Source organism: Argiope bruennichi, chromosome 2, assembly GCF_947563725.1.
Source record: "Argiope bruennichi chromosome 2, qqArgBrue1.1, whole genome shotgun sequence".
NCBI classification, from domain to species: Eukaryota; Metazoa; Arthropoda; class Arachnida; order Araneae; family Araneidae; genus Argiope; species Argiope bruennichi.
The window spans coordinates 128,830,382-128,856,393 of record NC_079152.1 but is presented as its reverse complement, the minus strand read 5'-3'; the positions used below and the strand labels follow the sequence as shown (position 1 = coordinate 128,856,393).

The 26,012-nt window shown below is 27.5% G+C and overlaps 1 protein-coding gene across 1 annotated transcript; it reads left to right on the top strand.

Annotated features, from left to right (window-relative positions):
- Positions 1-2,454: 2,454 nt before the first annotated feature.
- LOC129962378 (uncharacterized) lies at positions 2,455-23,188 on the top strand. The gene is made up of 14 exons (XM_056076130.1): positions 2,455-2,899; positions 4,938-4,952; positions 5,862-5,879; positions 6,078-6,092; positions 6,216-6,233; positions 7,140-7,154; positions 8,735-8,752; positions 15,389-15,406; positions 15,718-15,732; positions 17,292-17,309; positions 17,423-17,437; positions 19,980-19,997; positions 22,103-22,132; positions 23,063-23,188. Coding segments are annotated over exons 1-14 (354 nt in total). The 5' UTR covers positions 2,455-2,760; the 3' UTR covers positions 23,065-23,188.
- The last annotated feature ends 2,824 nt before the right edge of the window (positions 23,189-26,012 follow it).

Below are 26,012 nucleotides of genomic sequence, written 5' to 3'. Positions count from 1 at the left end.
AGGAATTCATGAAAAGATTAGGTTGTGCTCCCAGATTTACGACGCCTAACCATCCAGCTGGGAACGGCCTTATAGAAAGATATAATAGGGTGTTCAAAAATGCACTCCATCACATTATCAGAACTGATCCGAGTAATTGGGATAAATACATTCCGTATATGCTCTTTGCGTACAGGGAAGTTCCTAACTGTACGACGGGTGTTTCACCATTCAAGTTGATGGATGGACGTGAAGCACGAGGACCTCTCAGTGTCCTAAAATCGAGCTGGTGTGGTGATATTTCCATTCCGTTAAACATGGAGAAATCAGTTGTGGATTATTTACAGGAGCAAAAAATAAACTTAGAAAGAGCTGCAGAGGAAGTATCTCTCATCGCTTCTGGTAAATAGCAGGCATATGCAGAATATTTTAACCGCCGAACCGCTTCTAAGGAATTTAAGCCAGGTGACCAAGTTTATTTATTAATACCTGATTCATCGAACAAATTGTATGCCCGTTGGACTGGTCCTGGAGAAGTTATCGAGCATTGCCCTCCACATTCATATAAAGTAAAACTGAGCGATGGAAAAATTCGGCATTGTCATGCGAATAAAATTCGGAAATACTATCCAAGAATTAATGCTGTAGGCATGATCTTTGAAGATGATGCAGACTTTGGAGAAGTTTATTCATCCCCCAGTTATAAAAATGTATGTTACTGGAAAGAGATATTTGATCAAGTGGATTTGCGACATCTTTCTGAGGAAGTGAAATGTCAAATCCTGAACTTATTGCGGAATCATCATTCAATATTTACCGGACAAGTTAGAGTTGCAAAGGTTGGTCATCACAAGATAAAATTAGAGGACGATAAAGAAAGGAAAAACCTTACGTGTACAGAATTCCTGAAGCGCTGAAACCTCAAATAGACTCCCAAATCGAAGAACTCCTAAAACTAGATCTAATCGAAGAGAGCTCAGCTGACATTGCTTATCCTATAGTCTGTGTAAACAAGAAGGATGGATCTATCAGGGTGTGCGTGAATTATCGAGCTTTGAATGCAGCGACTAAAACTAACGATTTCCCCATGGAAGACGCAACGGAATTAATATATTCCATAGGACAGGCAAATGTGATTAGTGTGTTAGATCTTTTGAAGGGGTACTATTCGCTTCCAATGGAAGAAGATTCGCGGGATTATACATCTTTTAAGACCCATAGAAGTGTGTGCTTTCGCAAAATCTGAAATTTCATGCCTGGGACATATAATTGGCTCAGGAAAGCATCAAGCTGATCCAGCTGAGTTAGAAACGATCTCTCGTTTGCCCGTACCTGAAACCAAGAAACAACTACGTAGTGCTCTTGGCCTGTTCAACTATTATCGTGATTATATTGCGAATTTTGCCGAGATTGCCTTTCCATTAACGGAACTAACAAAGAAAAGAAACCCTGATGTGTTGCCGTGGTGTGAAATGCATAGTGTTGCTTTTGAAAAATTAAAATCAGCATTGTTACACGCTCCTACTCTACACACCCCGAATATGAGCAAACCCTTTGTGATTCATTGTGATGCCTCGTCAATCGGGATTGGCTCATGTTTATCACAGACTGTTGAGGGAAAAATGTGCCCTATCGCTTATGCAAGTCAAAAATTAAACAAAAACCAACAATCTCGGTCGACTATCGAACGGGAAGCATTTGCTATAGTTTGAAACCCTTGTGTTTGGATCTGAGATCCACATTTTTACCGATCATAACCCCCTTCCTTATCTAACCAAGTGCGCTCCTCAGTCATCTCGACTACAAAGATGGGTATTTGCCTTGCAGAGATTCAACATATTAAAACATTGCCCTGGTTCTAAAATGCCGCATGCTGATGCTCTGTCATGTTTATTACCAAAATAGACTGAAAAACCTTTTTTTTAGTACTAATATCATTTTTCTGTTTTATATATCAATATGGGATTAGTGACTATAAAATAATAATAATTTATGCTTGATATTATGTATATTTGTTTTAATGTTTTTTTTGTATATCATTTTCTTAATATGTTGAATAATTGGTATTCGCAAGTTTGGTTAAGAGTATTATGTGCAAAACTATTTGAAATAGGATTAGTTACAGGAATATAACCTTTTCTAGTGTTTGTTATAAATTTTAATTCAGCAGTTTTGGTAATATTTGAAATATCATTTGAGTAATGTTTATCAAGTGAAATCCTTTCTTAATTATGTATTAATGTTTACAAAGTGATTATATTCATTATAAATTTGTGTTTATTAGTTGATAAGTGATTATATACATTATTAAGTATATATTAACTGATAAGTGAGTTTCTTATTATCAAGATGGTATTTATATTCAATTGTGCATTTCTTATTTTACCTCATTGCTTTCTTAAATGTTTGTTAGTAATCAGTTATTCATTCGAGTTAACTTTGCATTTGTGTTTATTTTTATTTGGATAATTTGATGTTATTAGATACGTTTTATAAACCAATTCATAATTTTAATTCAGAGGTATGTTTATGTTTTCATATAAACACTACTCTTACGTTGGGAGTGTAGTGATTGGATTTTGAAGCGTTAGGAAATAAACGTTCATAGATGGCGCTAGACAACTAGCGCGAGTGTAATTAAAAGAGTGATGTCATTCGAGTTTTTGCTCTTGGAGAAGAAGGAGTTACTGAGTAGAGTAACTCGAACGAATCTGCAATAAATTTGTTAAGTTTTCTATTTGCCTATTTATTCAAAGCACTCACGAACCAGCCACGACAAAAATGATTTGTGACATTCTTATCACGATTTTTATATTGTGTTCATATTCACTTATTCATTCACTTACTTATTTATCACGTTTATCTCTGTACTTTTACAAATTTATTTTGTTTTTTTTTAAAGCTGGAAATGTAGCAAGAGGTAAGAGTTTTATACTTAATCATCACGTGTTTTTTTTTACATTATTTTGATGCATAGTACTGAGTTTTCCCATATTCTGAGCTAGTCTTCTATAACAACTTTAATATATATATATATATATATATATATATATATATATAATATGGGGTGTCCCACAAGGTATGCAGTGTCTAATATATACAGATACGAACAGAAAACATCAAGACGAGTATTTTGATATATAACATATCCCGAATATAGCGTCATAGTCTAATTACACGAAGAACGTTAGTTACGAATCCGACAGTTTGTATTCCAAATTACGATGTATATGACGATTGCACAACATGGAATTTTCTCTAAGTGACTATGGAAATTTGTGGCAACCAATGAAAGGAAAAGCGCGTCTGTAACTGAATATGCAAATTCTTATGTGGCTCTGTTCCCTTACAAAATTCAATTCAATCACCATTGACCTATTTGAACGGTTTAAGGAAATTTGAATTTGCAGACAGGATGATTACTAAAGTTGAATGTGGCGAAATTGATTTTAACCGGATCTGGTTCAATGACAGGGCGCATTTCCACCTCCAAAAATAGGGCAAATGAAAATCTTCATCATGCAATAGTTCGGCCACTGCATCCACTTAGGGTCACAGTTTTATCTGCCGAAGCGTTATTGTAGCAATTATTTTTATCAAAAATATCACTGGTGAAGCTTTTTTTGACCTATTGAATGAGTGTCATCTCATTCTTGCATGGCATAAACAAAATAAGCGACTATTAGTTTATATAAGATGGTGATAGACCGCACCGCAATCAGCGAAACTTCGATCTCTTAGCGGAACGTTTTCACGATATACTGATATAGTTGGATTTCATTAAGAGAACAGACAATAGTATAGAGTGGACACCTTACTCGCCGGATCTAAACCCGAGTGACTTTCTTTATGGGGAAGTCAGCAATACACAGTGTATCTCCCACAGCCCTCAACATTGGACGACTTGAGAGAAGCAATTGAAACCGAGTTCAAAGAAATTAGAACAGATATTTTGATATGAAGAAAGAAGTTGCAAACTTCTATTCCAGACTTCATCATGTCATTTTCTCGAATGGCCGAAATTTCGAAAATTTGTTGTATTGAAAGTTCTCAATAAACTTTGCATTTCACTTGTTTTTTTTTCTCGTTTCTTGAAGTTTTTATGGCACAGGTTCACACCTTAATTAGATTATGACGCTATATCTGTAAATATTAGACACTACATACCTTAGAGGACACCCTGTGTGTGTATATATATGTATATAACACAATTTTTGAAGCAGAATCGTAGCCAAGACAAAATTAGACGTTCAAATTTTAACTTCGTTTTATTTCCATCCCGGGAGGCATGCTTTATGAACAAGCAGAAGCGACGAACACATCACAGAACGATGCACAACGAAATGAGGAGAAGCTAATGAAAATTTTATCCCTGTGAAAATATACTCTGTGATTTTAATAGGGATTTCCTACACGCGTCGACCAAGAGGAAAGGGAATCAATCATTGGGATCTTTTAGAAGAATTGGTTAAGGCAGCAATATTTTATCCCTACACTCGGAGCGTGGGAATCACTGACGAAATCATTTTTCAGAGATTTAATAGAAAAAATGTAATGGGATCAGGAAATAAGAGAATGTTTTAGAATGAAGTTAATATGGGTCGAATTGAGCTGAAAATTATTAAATTAATTAAGTTTAAATTAGATTTTAAAATATCATTACATACACACACACACACACACACACACACACACACACACACACACACATATATATATATATATATATATATATATATATATATATATATATATATATATATATATATATATATATATATATATATATATATATATATATATATATATATATATATATATATATATATATATATATATATATATATATATATTAGAGCTATTGAATATAATTTAGAATATAGAATAGAATATATTAGAAATTCTTGTTGTGTAGTTAAGCAAAATTTAACTGTGCTGAAACAATTTAATTTTTTCAGCTGCCATAGATGGAAGTAAGTAATATTTAGATTTGAACATTTAGCCTTTATTTGTACAAAGCATTTTCGGAATTTAATTCTAATGAATTTCAAATTTTCTCTTCATTTAAGACATTGTACTTCAATTTTTGTCGTGGAGGTTATTTTCCATGCAACTTCTTATTGAAATTATATTTACGAAACAAAACTAATATGATATTATTTTTTTTTTTGAAAATTTAACAGATGGATATATTTTTAATGTTAATTAGAATTTCATATTATACAGTATTATTATTATTATAACTTTCCAAATTTAAAAATATTATATTATAATATTAATATTACATTAATATTTCTTCTAAAATATTATAGAATGTTGACAAGCAATTACAGAATCTTATGGAAACCTTTGTCTTTATAGAGACAATACGAATAGATAATATGCTAGGATATTATCTAATCGTATTCACTTACTAAAAAAAAATATTAACTGGTAATATGAATTTAGTTTCCTTTTAAGCTGCTTCTGTTGCATTACTGTATATTCGAGAATATATTTATATTTTTCAGCTCAGACCACTTACAATTATGTGAAGAAAGAAGTTTGAATTAACATTATATTAAATTAGATTTGTGTAAAAAGAGATAAAATCAAATAAAATATTGAATTTCACAGACATATCTTTGCAAAAGATTATCTGAAATTCAAACTCACGGAAATGAGTCATTCATTCCAGACGCGTCATGCGTAATCACCTACAGGAACCATAATCTGTGTTTTCTAAATATTTGAATAAGTTTCTATGAGATACAATGCAATACAGATCTTATTCTACAACATCAAAATTTAGTTGCATAAGTTCTCTGCATATTTTTAAAGAATGTATTCTATTTTTATATAAAATTTTAAATTGATATTAACACCATGTTTTTAACTTTCAGCTGAAAAAATCGTTAGCGGTAAGACAACTAGAGAAAATTTTCATTCTTATTAAAGTTTATTGTCATCTAAAGTTTGAAAGAAAATGTTGAAAATGATATCAGAATGTAATGATTCTGGCTGTAAATTTCAATCTACAATATAATTTAAAGAAATGAATGTTAAAATTATTTTCTGTGTGGGATTATTAAACTTTATATATATTTTCTTTTTCTCAGATGCTGATGATAATCGTAAGTGTTCTATTTTAGAAATTATAATGCTTTGATATTCTTATAAAATAATTATTAACAAACGTTTTAAAAATAGAAATCGAGTGTTTTTGATATTTAAATAATATTCTTTTATGTTTACAGTCGGTAATGCAGCAAGAGGTAAGATATATTCTCAAAAATGATACTTTGATTTAAAATTCAAAAGAAATAAAAGATTGTTGTTTTTTAATTTTTCTAAATACCCTTAATTTGAAAATACGAACTCACAGAGATCAATAAAGTTCTTGATACTTTGTGCAGGAGAAATTGTTCACCTAAGTTCCAAACCAACATGAATAATATTTGAAATCGGTTTCGATAGTGTAAAAGAGTACATGATAATAATTATGAAATCTTGTTTAGTCAAAAATTTATTTGTTATAAATTATCTGCTTAATATTTTATTGCTTCATTGATAGTAAAATATAGGATTTAGTTCTTATAATAGATAAAATATATTTTTACTTAAGAATTGAAATTCGTTTTTCCTTTCCTGCATGTCATTCAGCATCATCAGTTACATAAGTACTGTTGCTAGCTATTATTTGGTACATATTCGAAAATCAAATTAATGTTAATATTTTTCAGTATAGAATTGTGGAACCTCATTCTAAATTATGCGGTGTTTATGTAATTTCGCACTATTATATTTCAATATATCATAAAGAGATGTAAACGCAAATACAAATAATCATTCATTAAATTCTCAAGACACATATTTTGGTGATTTAGAGTTTACATTTAACCATTCCTTTTAAACTTATTCATAACGGAATTCAATCAGTATAGTTTAATAGTTTTAAGCAAATTAGTCACAGGAAAACGCACATTTTGGAAGAATATTAGAATTAAAACTATCTCAATATATAGAAATATCCTTCAATTGGATATACTAATAATTATATAATCTTTTGTTCTTTTCTTCCCTAACAGTTGCATTTTATTTTAGTTTTTTTATGTTGTTATATATAAAAATATTAAATTTTTACTAAATTTGATAAATAGATTGGTCTTTTTTTCCCACAGCTGCTCATCACAGTTGTAAGTAGATATTTCATTTATTTTGGTTTATTCCAAACTAAATGTAACTTCTTTTTTAAAAATAAATTCCATTTGCAAAATTAATGTGCTTAAAAAATAAATAAAAGAATTGGAACAGACTTTCTGGGTGATTTTTAACGCCATCACAAGGATTTTGGTCTTTAAATTAATAAAATTCAAATCTGAAAAATAACTTGAAGAAAACATGTTTCATTGTTTAAAGATAAATACAGGAAATGAAAATTTGTGCGAACATGAGAACATTACATGCCTTATATGAACTCTTAAGAACTTCGATTGACAATTAGTTAGATATTCTGGTACAATTTTACCTAGGTGCACAGTGTTTGTAAAAGTCTGTCAGAAATTATAAGTAGTATGCAATTCAACGCTCAAAATAAAGATTCCAGTTCTTAGAATAATATATTGAACAGTCAAGTAGTTTTTGGCATTCGGTTAAAAATATTTGAAAAAAAAGAGCAATACGCTTAATTGCAGTTGTTTTAGAAATTGCAAAAATTTTGTTTTTATAAAGGCATGAAATTTTTTAGACTCTTGCAATCAGCCCAGAAAATTGCTTTGATAACACAGTTAATGCTGTTACTAGTGAAAATCATAATAATATATGCAAAATGTGAGTAGACCTCAATCTATTATATGCCTTTAAAAATCTCCTTCGAACGTATTGGCATATATTACGGCATAGAGTAAATATTACTTCATGTGATATAAAGTAGAAAGTAGATTACATTTTACTTCTAGCTTCATGTCAAGTGTTCAAATTTCATATAACTGGAGATATGCACGTTTCACAGTAGTTGTGCAAAGATTGGTGAATTCTTCTGAAAATGCCCAACATTTCGAAAACATTTTCAGTTTCTATAGCGATGTTTTGTGACATATCCACTGTCGTAGCATTGGTAAACTGTTGAGTGTATCCTGCAATCAATCGAAAATATAAATAATAACCTTTTATATCCAAAACGCAAAGCTATCTATCGCATCCAGACGTCATTTTCAGCAATTGTTCCTATGTGAGTTTGGCATGATTTTGAATTTCTAACGCTTGTAATAAATTATACATTAAATCGTTAATCACACTATATATCTTTTAAATAATATATGCTCATTTGTTTTAATAATTTCATTATTTAGTTTTCAGTTCAGCTAAAGACTAGCTAAAAAATGAATAAGCCTCCTTTATGAAATTGTGATTATCTAAATTATTTTAAGACTTACATTACATTATTCAGTTTTATTACATTCTCTTTTGAATAAAAATGTTGCCATTAATCATGATTAAAGAAGAGCATTTATTACACGGATTTTAAATATACAGGTTATATGCACAACAAAGTGGCGACCTGAAAAGCAGATTATAGTTAAAAACAAAGTATTGATGCCCATCTAAATGTGAAACTAGTCGTAGTTGGAACTCTGATTGGAAAATTTCTTTAATATTTATAATTTTGAGAAATAAAAAAATTATTTGGGAAAAATTATTCTTTATTATTTTTAAATAGTCTTTGTTTCATAGTATTATGTTTCTAACACATTTTGTATTTGCATTTTGCAAACAGTGAGATCATTGGTAGAACGTAAGTTAATAATTTTTTACTCATGTTATTTTTATTTATTTGTTTCTATTTTGTTTAACAAATTTGTAATTATTAGTTATTCAAAGGATTCATTGATTCATTCAGAAAAATAATAGCAAGTTTTTCATAGAAATAAAGTGAAAAATGAAAAATAATCAAAGAAATATCAATATAAATTTATTTTGTAAATATATAAACAAAATGTCAAATATATTATTTCCTATTTTGACACTATACAATTCAATTCAATTTTCCCCTGTTTTGAAAATAAAAAATTTAAACGTGACTATTCAATGGATTTATATGCAGCTGGTGTAAGCGTTTAGTTCGAAAAAAGAGCTATACAGCATTGCACTCTCTAACAAATTATTAAACTTTTATGATGTGTGACATTCATCTATTGAGTTATCTTCTTTCAGGGATATTACAAATATCACAAAATATATTAAAAGGACAATGATAAATTCATAATAAATAAAATAATGATAAATTTATTAACTTTCATTAAATTATGAAAGGTAGTCAACTATATATTAATTGAAATTCATAAAAAATAATTCATCAAAATAAAAGCTTTTGGAGCCAATATGAAGTTGCATTTTTTCTAACAATACATGCTTTACTTATGCCATCAATGCAAAATTCTTGAATTCGTCAGTAAAGATCTGTTATATCTGCAAAAAACAAGTTATAGATAGTAGAACATAATAAGTTTTATAAATAAGAGTCAACAAGTATCAAGTCTGGTTAAAAAGTAATATAGCTGGTCTTCGTAAACAAACCCACCTATCAAAGAATTCAGCATCCAATCACTGTCTTATAGCTGAAGTATCATGAATATTAGCACTATGTACTAGTGACTACATTTGTGAAGTACGAACCAAAGGTCAAAGAGTTCAAACGCAATGAATTTTAAACTAAATGAACATATAAATCTCCATTCAGCGTATTATTGAACAAAATGAAATCAAGCAAGAGTTTCTAATGTCAAACCACACATTTAGAAGATTGTTGCTAATGATCAATCAGTCTCTTGTACAGAGAATGTATTTTTAAGCGATAGTGATGAAAATCAATTTTTTTACCTCGATTAAGGACATGTCCGTTTATTCTAATTACATATCTCTTCTCAAAAAAAGAAATTTAATATTCAATCTTTTGTAAAGTTTAATATCACTCACGTAAATGCAAGCAAGGAATTTTCTTTTCTTTCTATGTATTCCTTCCCCTGATTCTCTAAGATATTTTAAATATTTAATTTCTTTATTTCGATATTATAGTGTTCAATATTATAGTGTTTATATAGAAATATGGATATAATAAATATTTTCAACTAATTTTTCGATAAATTCCTCAAAATTTTAAAATAAGAAAATATCTGCAGATTTTGTAACTAGAATTGTAAACTTTTTGTGTACATAGACGAATGTACGAAAAACATTATATTAATAACATAACATTATAACATTTACTTCATGGGAGCTGCAGAAAAATGTATTTTTTAACGTTTATTATCAAGTTCCACAGAGTCAACGTTTTAATAACACACACACACACACACACACACATATATATATATATATATATATATATATATGTTTAAACTTCTGATTCATTATCTTTACATCTTTACGATAAGGTTGGTATGGGAAATAAAAAGTATGAATCTTTCGTAGCAATATTAATGGCATAAACAAACATAAACATATAAAAGGTAAGACAATTTTCCTTATAAGGATTTTTTTTTCAAAATCGCAAGTTTCCAACACGTTTATTTAACGTATTCCAACTCACTTAAAAGATTTTTAATTCTCATCTTCTTCATGCACTAAACTTCAAACAAGAAGTGAGGTTTTGATTCAGCCTTTAAATTTAACTTTCTGATTCAAGAGATTTAAATTTCTTCTCATTAAAATAATATATTGCACCATAGTTCTATTTCATTTACGGAGCCTAAACTGCGTTCCTTCCATTCATATATGTCTTAGAAAATATAACATATCATTCTAGTCATACGAATCCTCATAAAATGTAAACATTAAAACAATATAAAGCTTAACAACACAAGAAATTGTGAAACGTTTTATAAATAATCGATAATATTTCTTTCGGAAGTGACCTTACTTTGTTTGTTCTTGATTTTTTCTAAACTATGTCCCATCTAACTAGTATAAAAATCAATGTACTTATAAATATCAAGAATATAACATGGATATCATACATTTTTCGAGGCATATTGATTGCGGTGCAGCCGTAAGTAAGTATTTGTAATATAAGGATTAATAATCAAATAAAAACTCTTCAGCAACAAGTGGAAATTAATCCTTCACAAATACTTTCCGCTCAAGGAAACATTATATTCTAAACTCTACTCGTAATTAATCAGGAACCGAAGCTTCCTTTAGAACTTTTCTGAATATAAAGCGGAATACTTCTGCTTTATGAACTTGCTTTATCCGTGTCAAATCATCATCTGTTGAAGGGAAGTTTTGAGAAAGAGAGAATTGCTGGAGTATCTTTATTATTTATCCCTTGTCTTATATAATAAGTAACATCCAAATAACCCTAAGATTTCTGAAAACGGAAATTAATCTAATTCAATTTAACTAATAAATAGATGAAATGACAAAATTTATTGAACTTTGAATCAAATCGAACTAAATTTCTTTTACATTTTAAAATAAATATTTTCTGCAATAAATAAATAAATTGTTTAATAATTGCTTCGGCTCTTTTAACAAATGGGAATATTTGACAGGATTTCTTTTATTAAGTTTTTGCGATTTAGTTTACTAAAGTTTTAATTATTTGTTTTTTATAAAGAAACAGCGGTTGAGATGAATGTAATAAAAATGAATTAAATATTTGGTGGAAAACTAATAATAAAAAATAAAATAAATATTTAGAAGGAAATTTTCTTTAAAATTTTTAATTATTAGAAGTGTTAATGCTGGTTTATAATCCTATTTTTCTTTCCATGACACTGTTCTTAATGTCAATAAATAAATCGCGTGCTAACATATTTCTTATAGTATACTAGCATGCGAACTTTATAAAATTATATAAAAATTACCATTCTAAATTATCATAAATTGATTACCCATCACAGAAATAAATGTTCTGCTGAAAGCAGAATATGAAATTTAAAATTATAATCATAAATGTTAAAAATATCTTTTATGTTACTTTCCATAATAGGCAAATACATATTTCCTTTTAAACTATTCGACTTCACAAAAAATAAAAGAAATTTTTTTACAGCTTCCTTGCTGAGTTTACAGTTCTATTTAAAAATGAATGTAGATTTTTAAAAAAGGAAATGTTTGTTGTGCAATATGTTTCTTTCTTTCATTTATTGTGACTACTAATTTATTTTCTATTTAATTTTTCAGTTGGAAATGGTACAATATTTTTTTTTTTATTTCGAACCATGTCTTAAATTATTTAAATTGCTAATCTAAAAAAAAAATATTATTTTTTAATGTAAAGAAATGGCAATATTATATGATTTGAGCAAATAGAAATAATTAATTGATCTTAACTAGTGAATAGAACTTTTAAAATTTTCAAAGTATCTCATTGTATTTACTTTTAAAATGCTGCAGCAATATTTTAAATAAATATTCTTATTATTCAATGTTGACCTTCTTTATTTTTCAGAAACTTTGAAAGACCGTATGTATGCTTCATTTTTAATGAATGATAAATTTTTTTTTATTAAACCCTTTACATTAAATTAATTATATTAAAAATTATTATATTTTTTTAAATATAAATTAATAACTTTAAATTGAAATTAATTATATTAAAAATTATTATATTTTTTTAAATATAAATTAATAACTTTAAATTGAAATTAATTTATAAAATTAATAATTTTATAAATTAATTTTGTATTTAAATTATAATTAATTTATAAAATTAATTTTACAAATTTATAATGTATTTAGTTATAATTAATCTATACAATTAACAATTTTACCAATTAATAATCTAATGATAATAAATATGAAAATAAGTTATATCGGGTAATGATTTATCAGTAACATATTAATTGCATTTTTGCATAATTGCATAAATTTAGAAGAAAATAGTCGAAGAAGGGATCATAATAGTTGCTTAATCGATGCAAATAATTTATTTTATAATTAACCTTCCTTAATTAATACACATAATTTCATTAATGCTTAAAATAATTTATTTTTGCAGATAAAATAATTTTTATTCTGCAATTAGAGCTTCACTTTTTATATTCTTGTGACTACCATCAGGAAAGGGGATCAAAGAACGAAAATATAGGCATTTGATTAAAATGATGTTTTTAAGTATTCAAAATATAAAAAGTTAATAATTAAACAATAATGACATAGTTCTACAAATGTTTTGTTACGGGTTACCATGTTATAGTATTTTGATAATAAAAATTGCTTTTCGGCCAGAAGGACTAATTAACCCACAATAAATTTATTTTCAATAATAAGGCATATCAAAATTAAAGCCTCCTAACTGTGATCCAGCTAAATACGTTATTTGGGTACCGGTTCGAAGTGAAAGGACAGAGAGTGTGTGAAAATGCATCGCTGTTCTAAGAAACCCGGATGGGATGACAGAGCATCCTGATTTCGTCACATTCTGAAGAGGGAAGACAGTTAATAATGTCTAAATTGCATTTGAAGAGTGGTTGGTTACAACAGTCTAATTGTATTTATATTCCTTTCACAACATACTATATTTTTTTTTAAAACAGAGTGTTTCATTTGGATTTTTACAAGCACATTTAAGAGTATCTGGGCACTCCAGAAATGCTTCCTAATTTTATAATAGTTTGGATCGAAATAAATATTTCACACATATATTATAAGCGTAACACAGAATTTATTTTCTTTCGATTGTAGTAAAATCATTTGTGAGACAAATTTGTGTATTTAACATTTTTAAAAGTTATTTTTGTCCAGAATGTCGTCTCAAAATACATTTCAAAACAATTCGCCTAAAGTATTTCTTTCCGCTTGGAAGTATCTGCAGCCCAAACTAATGACCGGAATTATAAAATTTATTTACAAATATTGGAAGGTCTTAAAAGATGAATTTCCGTAGGAGGTAATGATATTAAAGATAATGTTAATAACTAACAGGAGAGAATGGGGCATTATCGGAACGACAAAGTGTCACTAATCTAATGCAAATAGGAATAAGCAAAATTTCATTAATATTTCAGTGATAAAATATTATTTCAGAAATGAATGGCATTTAATATGAAATTTATCTAATAATCAGTATTATGTTCCTCTGCCTCTGAATAATTTTTTCAAGTGCAATCCTTCCCTCTATATAAGATATTTAAACAGCAATTAGACTCCGTATTTTTTTATTTTATTTTGCGGAATTTATATCCTTTGCCATCTATAATCTACATGTAACCAGCCTGCACCAAGATAATTAGCTTGAAAAAAATTAACCATCTTTCCAAAACTAGCTTGATCTTCCAGAAATATTAGCTATCCCGACTATTAATCTCTTAATACAGAATGTATCATTATTTAAAAATGTACCTTTCTCCTTCACAAAACTGAAAAATATAAATTTTATGGAAGTTGAAATTTATGGTAGAATAACTTATCTATTTCGAAGCACGTCTTCAAGATAAAGTATTTTTATATAAAATATATTGAATATGAACAAATACATAGTCACATGAACATGGTCACATGAAAAAAGTTTCAAATTATCCTCATGGTCATACATACAAAACGAAAAAATAACATTAAGCCTTATAAAAACAATTGAAATAAATTTAAAATGAAAATAAATTTCTAAAAACACTGCTTTGAAAATATAAAAACTATTATTTAAAAGTATTAAATATTGTAAAGATTAAACTTTATAAAATTAAATTGCTAAATTTGAAGAAGAATTTTATTAAAAATAAAAATTTCTTACACAGAATATAAGAGAAATAGATGAATTATAATAGTTAGTACAAAGCAAAGGAAAAAGCAAATGATAGATATCACATCATAAAACTGTGAGTTTAAAGCACGTGCGAGGAAATATTTCATTATGTAATATTACAAATGAAATAAAAAATATCACCATATAATAAATCTTCGTAGAAAAATGTGTTTTTGAAAATATATAAGTTCGAAATGGAGAATAACCTATATAATATAATAACATCTTCTTTATAATTGTCATCAATGAGGCAAACTTATCGCATTTTATTAATACTTAGTTTCGCAATCGAAAAAATAACATAAGTAAAAATAACATAAATAACATAAGTAACATAACATAAGTAAAAATAACATAAATAACATAAGTAACATAACCTAAGTAAAAATAACATAAGTAAACGCTTGATTAAACATTTATATTTGTTTAAATAAAAAAATTATTTAAAGAATGTAAAAAATTTATTTAAATAATGTAAAGAAATGCTTTGCACTTCTATGAACATCAAAGCCTGTTCGTGAAATAAATATTAAATTTCCAAAAAAGACCGGTAGTTAAATGTATCTTTTGTCCGTTAATATATTTTCCGTTGTAAATATATTTAGGTTAACATTATTGTTATTATATTTAATAAATTTAATATGTAATAATCCATTGTTAATATATTTTCTTTTCCTTTTGCAGTCGGAAGTTTTCTAGAAGGTACAGTCTCATTATTTCATTAATATATTGACATTTTCAAGTTAATTTAAGTCCTTGCTTCTTTATTATAGTCTTCTGATCACTAACGCTATCAAAAGGCTTTATATTTTTTTCAATACTAACACTTTAAATGGAAGAATAGGAAATTCTTTTTTAGTTTTTGTTCTCTAAATCTTTTTATTCAAATTTATGGATATTTTTTATTTTTACATGATAATCAATTTCCTAAATTAAGAGTTATTTAACTGATCTTTAAAAACTCTGATTCTATGAAAAAGATTTTCAAAACTCATACATTTGATGTTATTTAGATACTGGTATGGGAGGTAAGTAAATTTTTATGCAGCATTCATGTATCTGACTTTATAATTTAACTTGCGCTGTAATTGTATCTGACTTAATAATTAAAATTTTAATTAATATTTAAATAACTATGACGGAAAAATTATCATACAATTTAAACCATATATGCGATGAAATGTTTATCTCGCAATTTTAAAAAACACAATCAAGGCTAGATAAAATATCACGAATAAAATTAATTTTTTTAAAAAAAACCGTTATTTTTAAAAGACAAAGGTTAAAATACAATATTAAAAAAGGTCAGTTTTAATATGTAATTTGCTATATAATACTCAGTCCATAAATGAAAATTTTTAAAATTAGAAAATAAGGAGAAAGATTTTATTATTAAACTACTGGAGTAAAATTAATAATTTAGTCATAAAGGAAAATAGTTATAAATTCCAAATGAAAATCACATAAAGAATACGAAAAAGTATTCATGGTTTGATTTCAGTTCGGAAAAACGCAAGCAGTTAAGTAAAATATGTGGCTCAAATTCTCTTTTTTTTTTTTTCTTTTTTTTTTTAATATTTCAATTTTTACAAAAGGCGTTTATGATACTCAAGCAAGTAAGTATACAAATAAATAGATATTATAAGCATAATCTAAAATATATTCGAAATTTCAAATGAATACTCAAGCAGATATGTAGAAAACCAAATAACTAATATATGACCAAATATTGTTGATCGTTAAAAGGGTAAATATCATTGTGAAATGATTTTATATAAATTTTGATGTAATTATGATACTTCTTATACATCTTGTTTAAAACCTATGGAAGTTTTTAAGTTTCCTACACAAAAAGTAAAAAAAATTAACTGTTCATAAAAAATTAACTATATATTGTGTATGTTAGTTCTTCTTCCAACAAGTAAGAAAATTATAAGTTGGTTATAAGATGCCTATATTTTTTAATCTTTTGTTAATTTTCTTTTTGCAAATAATTGTGAAGAAGGCTGACACTAGAATTAATATCATTCCTTGTTTGTGTGTTTTTTTTTCTTCTGGAGAATAAGATACGTCCTGTATAGCATGGAAGCACATATCATACCATAATAATTTCTTTTATTTAAAATACATCCTTTAAATTTTCCACAGTACTGAAAAATTAAAATAACTGAATCCCTGACTCAGTAGAAAATATATAGTTATGCAAAGTAGTTGATTGCACTTATTTTTAAAAAAATAATAATGACTAATTATTTTGTGATTTATAGCAAAATAAAAATTTGTTTAAGAAGTAAATGTATAATGTATTGACTAATGTCCTGTACAAGGAATTGTTTAAATTTATACAATGGAAAATAGTCCACACTATTATTCTTTAGTAGCAAATGTAAAATTTTTACTTATCACAAAAATTTAAATATAGATATTTAAATTCCTCTTCCATTTCTAGATTCTATTAAATTTAAGCATTTTTTTTTGTCCTGCTTCACTTTTATATGCTGCATATAAAATTCATTTCTCATAATTATTATGATTTTATTCACATTCATCATTATTTGATGCATAATTTTCTCTTTGTTTTTCTTAGTCGAAGGAATTGCCTCCAGTAAGTGTTTATCATTGTATCAAAATTTAAAATTAGTCATTAGAATGCATTTCAGTGAAGATTTTGCTGTTATGTTTCATATCTATAAACTCAACATTTTTTGCATTATTTAGATACTATGTGGATGGGTAATATTTTTTTAATAATTAATAAATATGTATTATTATCTTCAATTCAGAAAAGAATATAATAATAAATATAACAAATAATTAATAAATATATATTTTAAATTAATAAATATAACAAATAATTAATAAATATATATTTTAAATTAATAAATATATATTTTAAATTAATAAATATAACACATAATTAATAAATATATATTTTAAATTAATAAATATAGCAAATAATTAATAAATATATATTTTAAATTAATAAATATAACAAATAATTAATAAATATATATTTTAAATTAATAAATATAACAAATAATTCATAATAATGAATTAATATATTTTTTCAATATTGCATTGTGCATATTTTCAATATTGATTTTTTTTGTTTTTCTGTTTGGTTAAATTTGTTTTATTAAGTTAAAAGTTTTCGTTCTCTTTAAATTTAAAAATAAGCACATTTCTGATATTTTGTGGATAGAAACGTGAGATTTTCAATATACAGATGAACTGAAAAGAAATATTTTGTTAATTGACACTTTTAGACTATAAGGCTATTGTTGCATTACTATTAATTTCCATAAAAGTCGAAGTGTTTTCATGCAATTTTTCACTTTATTTAACGAAAATTTATATCTATAAGTGTATGCCTAGTCGCAATAGTTAGGGAGACGAAAGACTGCTCCATTTGTTGGAACACATTGTATATCAAATTAGTGCTATGTTTGATTAAAATTCAGATACACCTGATATCTTTAATTAATGAAATCATGATCAAAGGCATAAGGCCTCTGTTGTTGTTTTTTTTTTTTGAGAAGTTTACCACATAATATTATAAAGTCATTTAAGATAAAAATAGAATGTGATAGGCTTGATTGATTCAGAAGTTCGGGTTTACACCCTATTTATATTATTCTTGAAAAAAGGTATATGAAACATTTCTTTCATATGAGATGTTTTAGAAAAATATTTAAGTAGTATTAATAATTGTTGCTACGCATATTAAAATAAAAAAGTTAATTAATTCTTTGCCCTAAAGTATAATGCATTACCAAATATAATGAAACAATTAAATATGATACGTAGGTTAGGAAATTATTTTAATTAGATCAATTTAATAAAATAATCTTACGTTCATCATGTGGAAATAGTATTATACGTTATTTCTATATTGGATTCTTACGCAGATCCAGTGCTCATATGTTATTATTAACAATTGTTATTCCATTTCAGAGTTGATGTTATTTTTCTTTCCCAAATATTTACTTTTTATAATATAGAATTGTGTAAAAATGTATAATGCAGCATATAACTTAAATATACAATAGGTATTCATGAAAAAATTATCACGATAGGAAAATTCTTAGTTATATCTGGATTATTCTTAAAACGATTTTCCAGCATATCACAACAAAATCATACAATATCATAACATAAACATACAATACCACATAACTTTAATTCGATGGACCAAAACACAAGCATAAAAATAATTGTTTGATAAATGTGTTTGATGACTTTATGTGATTTGATATACACTGAGGTGACAACATTCATGGAATACCTCCTAATAACTTGAGACCTCCTTTTGCCCAGCGAAGTGCAGCATTGATACTTAACATGAATTCAACAAGTCGTTGGAAGTCCTCTGTAAAAATATTGAACCAGACTGCCTCTACAGACGACCAGAATTGCGGAAGTGTTGTCGTTGGAGGACTTTGTGTAAGAACTGACCTTCCGATTATGTCCCATAAATGTTCGATAGAACTCGTGTTGAGCTATCTAAATAGCCCCTAAATTGTCCAGAATGTTCTTGAAATGAATCTCGAACAGATGTGGCCCGGTGACTTGGAACATTGCCTTTCAATGCAATTCCATTGTTGTCATGAAGTCCGTGAAGTGGTCTCCAGGTAGTTGAATATATATATTTTTAATCACTGGACCAAAAGATTCAATCCATTCAACGTAAAAGATCCCATGCTATTGTGTAGTCTTTACAAGATTGCAAAGTACCGAGTTGACAATTTGGGTTTTGTGGAGTCTGTGCCGCACTCGAACCCTATCAACAACTCCCACCAGCTCTTACTCTTATTGTAACTCATCTGAAAAAGCCACGATTTTCCATTAGTCCAGGGGCACTGCAGGCGACACCGTACTGTTGATAAAATCACTCAAGTCGATCTTCAGCTGCCATAGTCCATTTCAGCCAAATTTCGCCGCACTCTCCCGACGGAAACGTCCGTCTATGGCCCACATTGATGCTTCCAATACTTCTAACTCCCACTATTGTTCTGAGTTCAAAGTCTGTAAATTTTCAACCAGGCAGCCATAATCATGTCAAAAGTCATTTCACATAAATCAAATACAAGTGAAACCCTGCTAATTCACTGGCAATTTATACATTTTGAACGCTGTACTACTGCTATCTGTATATTTATATAGTGCTATTTCATGACTTTGTCACCTCAGTGCATATTCGCTTTTAACTATAATTATAATTGTGTATTATCTGTCATTAATATTGGTATTTCTTTTTCTCTTCTTTTGCCTGTAGCTCAAAATGTCTCTGACGGTAAATATCATTATTTTTTTAAATGATTTCGTTTATAATAAGTATTGAATAAAAAATTCCAGCAAATTATACATGCTAGTAATCTAAAAAAATCTAGTTTATTTCTGATTTATGAATTCAGGATTATCAGACTCACGGAAAGTAGACAAGCCTATTTTTCCAGAAAACACAAAATTACGAATTTTGTGAAATAAATTTAACATATTCAAATAAAATGAGTGATATACTTTCAATGATTAAACTCAAGTGTTACATAACGTTTGAAAAAACAATTAAATTTATGTATAGAATTCATGTCGAGGAAATTAAGATGCATCGTAGAGGCCTAAAGGTAAAATTTCGGCTCAGTAATCGAAATTTTTAGGCTTGAAATTCTATTCTGCTAGATATCAGTTGTACCTGTGGGCCTGAACCGCTCCAGATTTTGCGTAATGATATATTCGGGTGTGATATGAAAGCCTGAAAAACAAGAACCGTTCTCGTCTTCGAGTTTTAAGAAAATTATGAGGTCCATCATAGAATAATCCTCGTCTTTTTTCTTTGAAACTGAAAGTTAATATAGCACTAAACTAAACCCGGAATTGAAAATACAAAAATGCATGAGTTTATAATACGATGAATTTTTTTTAACAGAAAACTTTTTAAAATAGATAAATAGTAAAAGAAAAGAAAAAAAGTGAAAACAATATTTATTTAAACACATCATTTTCAGGTCAATATACATAAACGTACGTTACTATATTATATAACCTATCAAATAAAACAAACAGATTATGTAAATTTCAAAGATTGCAGATTCTATTTCTATTTTTTTCTATATATTTTAAATTGTATTAAGAAATGTTATTTTAATCCGAGCCGAATTTATGCTAAAATAATGCTTTCTTCGTTTGCGGAAAAGGATGCGGAAAAAAATGTATTCCGTTTTTTACTTTTAATTCAATTTCCTCAAGAAGTTTTGTTTTGTATGATTATATTTCTTATATTTTGTCAATTATATTTATACCATAATTATACTGCAATATTTTTAAATTAGTTTTGTAGTTCTTTTGGAACACCATTATTTTTTTTCGATTTGCTACATCATATGATTTTTGTACCACGTTTGACTCAGAAATATGAAATGCATCATGTATCACATATGTATCAACATCTACATTACTGCCCAATTCTACTGGAAAGAATTAAAATATGGAAGCATATATCCTGTTCGTTGAAATTGAGAAATGATGAAGATTATGTGACCGTGAGAGGTTCTGTAAAAAAGAGAACAGAGAATCTGTATAAAAATTTAAATTTTGTCATTCGTCAGAATACTTTTTTGATTCAAACTATGTAAAATTTAATTGTTTATTTGATTTATATCATTTTTATTACATATATACGTCAGTTAATAAAGTTTTAGAAACTAGCTGTTGAAACCCTGATTAGAACGGATATCCTGTATATATTAAACTATGCATATCTTAAATAAAATTGAATTATTGAATGAATGATACAACTATTTTAAAATGCAATAGAAAATTTTTCCTCGTATTTAAATATTTATTTATTATTTTTAGAAAATATATTCCATTTCATAAAAACACATGCTGGAGATGATACTTTTTTTAGGTTTAATTTGCAATAAGAGTTGATTTAATCTTTCATTTTGAGTTTTGATCAACGTGATGGAAACGTGTTATATAAGCTAATTTTCCCCACAAATTCATAATGTGCTCATGGAGGTTACATTTTTGTTTCATTTTGATCAAAATAAGTTGTTAAAGAATATGATTAAAACAGTTCTAAAAGATAACGTGACCGCAATGGAATAATGGCAAATAGCTGTCCCTATGAGACAACTATCTGCCATTGTTCCACGTGATCACGTGATCGTCTTGAAGTAGGCCTGATCTTCTATTGAGCGCAATAATTGGCCTCGTGTGAACGCTTCTTTATGCTAGTTAAAGGCAATTTCTGATATTTTATGTAATGGCCAGAAATTCTTGTGAAATACTAGTACCTTAAATATCTCTTGTAATATTTCTTATCATATTTTATCTATTATCTTTTTAGTTTCAGGATTTCTTTCATTTTAACTATTTTCTTTGTCATTTATGTAGCCCTGAGAAACATGATGATGATGATGAATTGTAAGTATTAAACTTTTGCTTGCATAAATTGGAAGATTGAATTTGCATTTAGATATTCTACAAAAATAGTGAATATTTTTTGCTTTTATATTAATTCACTGCAGTTACTTTTATTTGTTACTTGAGTTAAAAATTAGATTTGATATTGCTCATACTAGTCAGTTTTCGACGTATCTAGTCGGAACAAGGATAATGCTTTTTTATTATTATTAGTGGTATATCATCGAATGTAGATTTCTTTGTAAATAATGAGATTTTGTCTTCCGTTAACTGAAACAAAAGTTATTAAAAAAAGACACATTCTTGTTTTAAACATCGTCATGAAAGAAGCGATTGGGAGAGAGCTTCTGATGTTGACACAGCAGAACCACACTGTTTATTTTAAGTCTCTATCATTATAACAACATAGGAGCCATTTCTTTCAACTCTGCAGAGTTAATATCGGAAGTTTTTGATATACTTATATAATAGAGTGGGGGTCATTTGTAGTTATTTTATATATTATCAAAATTGGAATTTCACCTAGTTTAGAAAACTTCGTCAATCTCTTATATTGTGCGCCATTGGTCATATTCTTGATTTCATATTTGAGAAATTGTGTAGGAATGTGTGACCTTTAATTTTAACATTGTTTTTTTTCTTTACATTAGAAAACTTTATATAAGAATTTAATAAAGTGGTCATAAAAATGTCTAGTACTATAAATAGCAAAATTTATAAACAATCGAAATTTAAAACAGCTCACATTTTTTTATTTGTTGAAAATTAAATGAAGTGAATTCAGTTATTAAATTAAAACTTTGAAAGTTTTCAGTTTAAAATTATAATTATTTTTATCATTATGATAGATTATTATTATTAGATAGAAATATCATTTTTGTGCGAGAGTTCCTGCCCTTATATTTTTGTGACTTTATTTTCTTTTTATAGAACTGCTGCACGGGGATTTTCTTGAAATCTGTAAATAAAAGCAAAAATATCTGCTGTCATATTGATTTTACTTATTCTAACAATTCACTTTTTATTGCAACAATTTACACAAGTAACGCAAACAGAATACACAAAAAAAGGGCAATTTATTGATTTGAAATTATAAGAATATTTTGGAACATTTCTTAAACTCACATCAATGAAAGGGGAGGGAGATATTTAAAATAACTAGAAAAACTTCAGGAATATCTGTTAATAAAGAAACGCAGCTATTATTTACAAAATAGTTTCTAATTAGTATTATCAATGCCATTTTTTAACAAATGTTTGAAATAAATTAAAATAAAATTATATTTTATTCGAACTTGAGATGCATCATTTACACGTTCCAGAAATCATGATCACATTACATATCGAATTTATCTTATTAATTCTTTTTTTTTTGTAACCTAAACTAGTAATTCGCCAAGCCAGTGATAATCTTTTAGTTCCAGAAAAAAAGATTACTGTTATTGACATAAAGCTTCTCTTTCCTCCAAACCTTGAAAAATTTATCTTTCAAATCACTGAAAATCATTCCTACAATAACTAAAAGAAACTTAATTAGTGTAAATCTAAACCAGAAAATCATACTGATTTGAATTCCAGGACATTCAGAATATTTCAGAATAAAACGGCGGAGAAAAATCTAAAGATTAATGAATTTTTTCTCCAAGTACGCCAAAATCATGCCAATTAACCAAAAACTCGGCAAAAATCAGTTATTTTGAATGGATATCAAAAATGGTGAAAAGGATGACTTTTTAAGGATACAGAAAAAAATTTCAGCACTACAACGTGGTGGGAAATCGACCAAAAATAATTACATTTTGTTGATTATGCCTTAATTTTAAGTACAACCATGGTGAATTGTCAAAAAAAATTGAACATTTTCAAAGAATTGCAGTTACAGATATTACTACACATTACCAGTAAATCTCGCTTCAAAATAGGTACGCATTTATTAAAACAATAAGTTCAAAAAAGCTGTAGGGGGATATTTCTTCTATTTTTTCCCTTACTCCATGGCTTAAAGATAAGGTTAGACGTGATAACAATAAGTGTTACGACCCGGATGGATATTACTCCAGTCTTACTAAATAAATTTGGACTCAACACCAACCCTTATTGGCATTCCTTTAACCAAAAAGGGCCCTATTCTCTAAGTTTTTTTAAATATTCAACTTATAAATTAAACTTATGGAATAAGCATAATCTTAATAATAAATTAATATTGTCAATCGAATATTTTTCTGCAAAAAAACAATTTTTAATAAGAACTAACTATTTACTAATACTTCAATCATTGAGGAGTTTCGACATATTTCTTGGTATTAGGGCATAACCTTTTCTATGACATCTCCCGAATTTTGAGTCAAATTTAGCAGAGTTGATCATCTATATTTTCATAAACATGTAAATGCGATAAATCAAAAACACAGTGACTTGACTATATCGCATTTGGTATGTAATTTTGTGATTACGAATATAATTTTTTGTCAAATTCTTGTTTTAATTGATTAGGGGAAAACGTGTATAAAACATTCGCTTTTCGAATATTATTAATCGCCCGAATTCCTGCCCGGGTGACGATCGGGGATCACATTATAGATTCAGTAAAAATGCTAAATTAGTGCCAAAGTTTGATATTTCGTGATTATTGTACACCAATAGCCAAGGAGTTCAATGGGATAACTGTATTGGAGAGTATGGGAGATAGTTTTGGGAAAACTATTCTCGCTAGTTTATATGCCTATAGATAGGACCAATGAGCTCCGGGCACAGTGGTTAGTAGGTAATAAAACTAGGTGTTAAAAAAATATTGAATTAATACTCTGTTTTGGGAATTTGGAATACATTTATTCCAAAATCCAACTTTCAAGAAAGTTTGCATGTCATGGGGAAAAAAGGATCATGACTAGGCGGTTGACTATCAATGAATCTTATAAGTCCTATTTCCTAAAATTGACGTTCGTATAATGAATTTTTTAAGATGTAGAGCTTTCTTAGCAAAGTACTATCATCATATTAAGCGGAGAACTTCAAATTAATCTTGAATTCTTTAACATCTTCCAATCAAAGGAAACGAATGAATTTTCCTGGCTGCATGCTATTGTCTTATCTTCAGCTAAAGAAAAGGCAATGATGCCATCACAATTATATTCCGTACACGTAACTATAATATCACAAACTCTACTTTCACATCCTGTTTCGCCAAGTTTCTTTTAGAACTATTTTTCTGGCTAGTAACTATTTTATCTACATATGTAGAAAGTTCGTTTTCTATTACTTTATGCCTTTTTTTCTGAAATTAAGAAACTTTTTTATATAAATTTATTTGCTTATTTTCAATTAACTTTTAGAGATTTTATTTATTTCGTGTGATTTACTTAGGATTATTCTATTAATATCTAAAAGTTTTTAAAACTTCCCAAAAGCTAGCTCGAGTTGATTCCGATTTCATTAATAATGTGTTCACTTTTACATCAAATATAAATAAGTTTACTTCAGTAAGACAAACAAATTTGATACTGTTTTATTTAGGCAACGTATGCGTTTGTATATCACCTGTTCAACTGAATAGCAAGGTAGAGAAGTTGTCAAGTTTACGATCGTCATCAAAGATTTAATACATTTGCAAAAGATTAATGTAACGTGAAATGAATGTATATTGCTCTCCATTTTCGACAGATGTTATAACACGCACGATATATTATGACATAAAATGCCCAGTTACTTGAAAATATCCTTCTTGCAAAGGTTTACTGTTTCTGTTATATTTTTTTTCAAATTTACCTCTTTTCCCCGTTATTTAAACAGTTTTCTTAAATTTATTTATTCTTTAATTATAGGTTTCTTAAAAACTGGATTCTAATACTCAATAAAATTTGAATTCGAAATATAAGACACA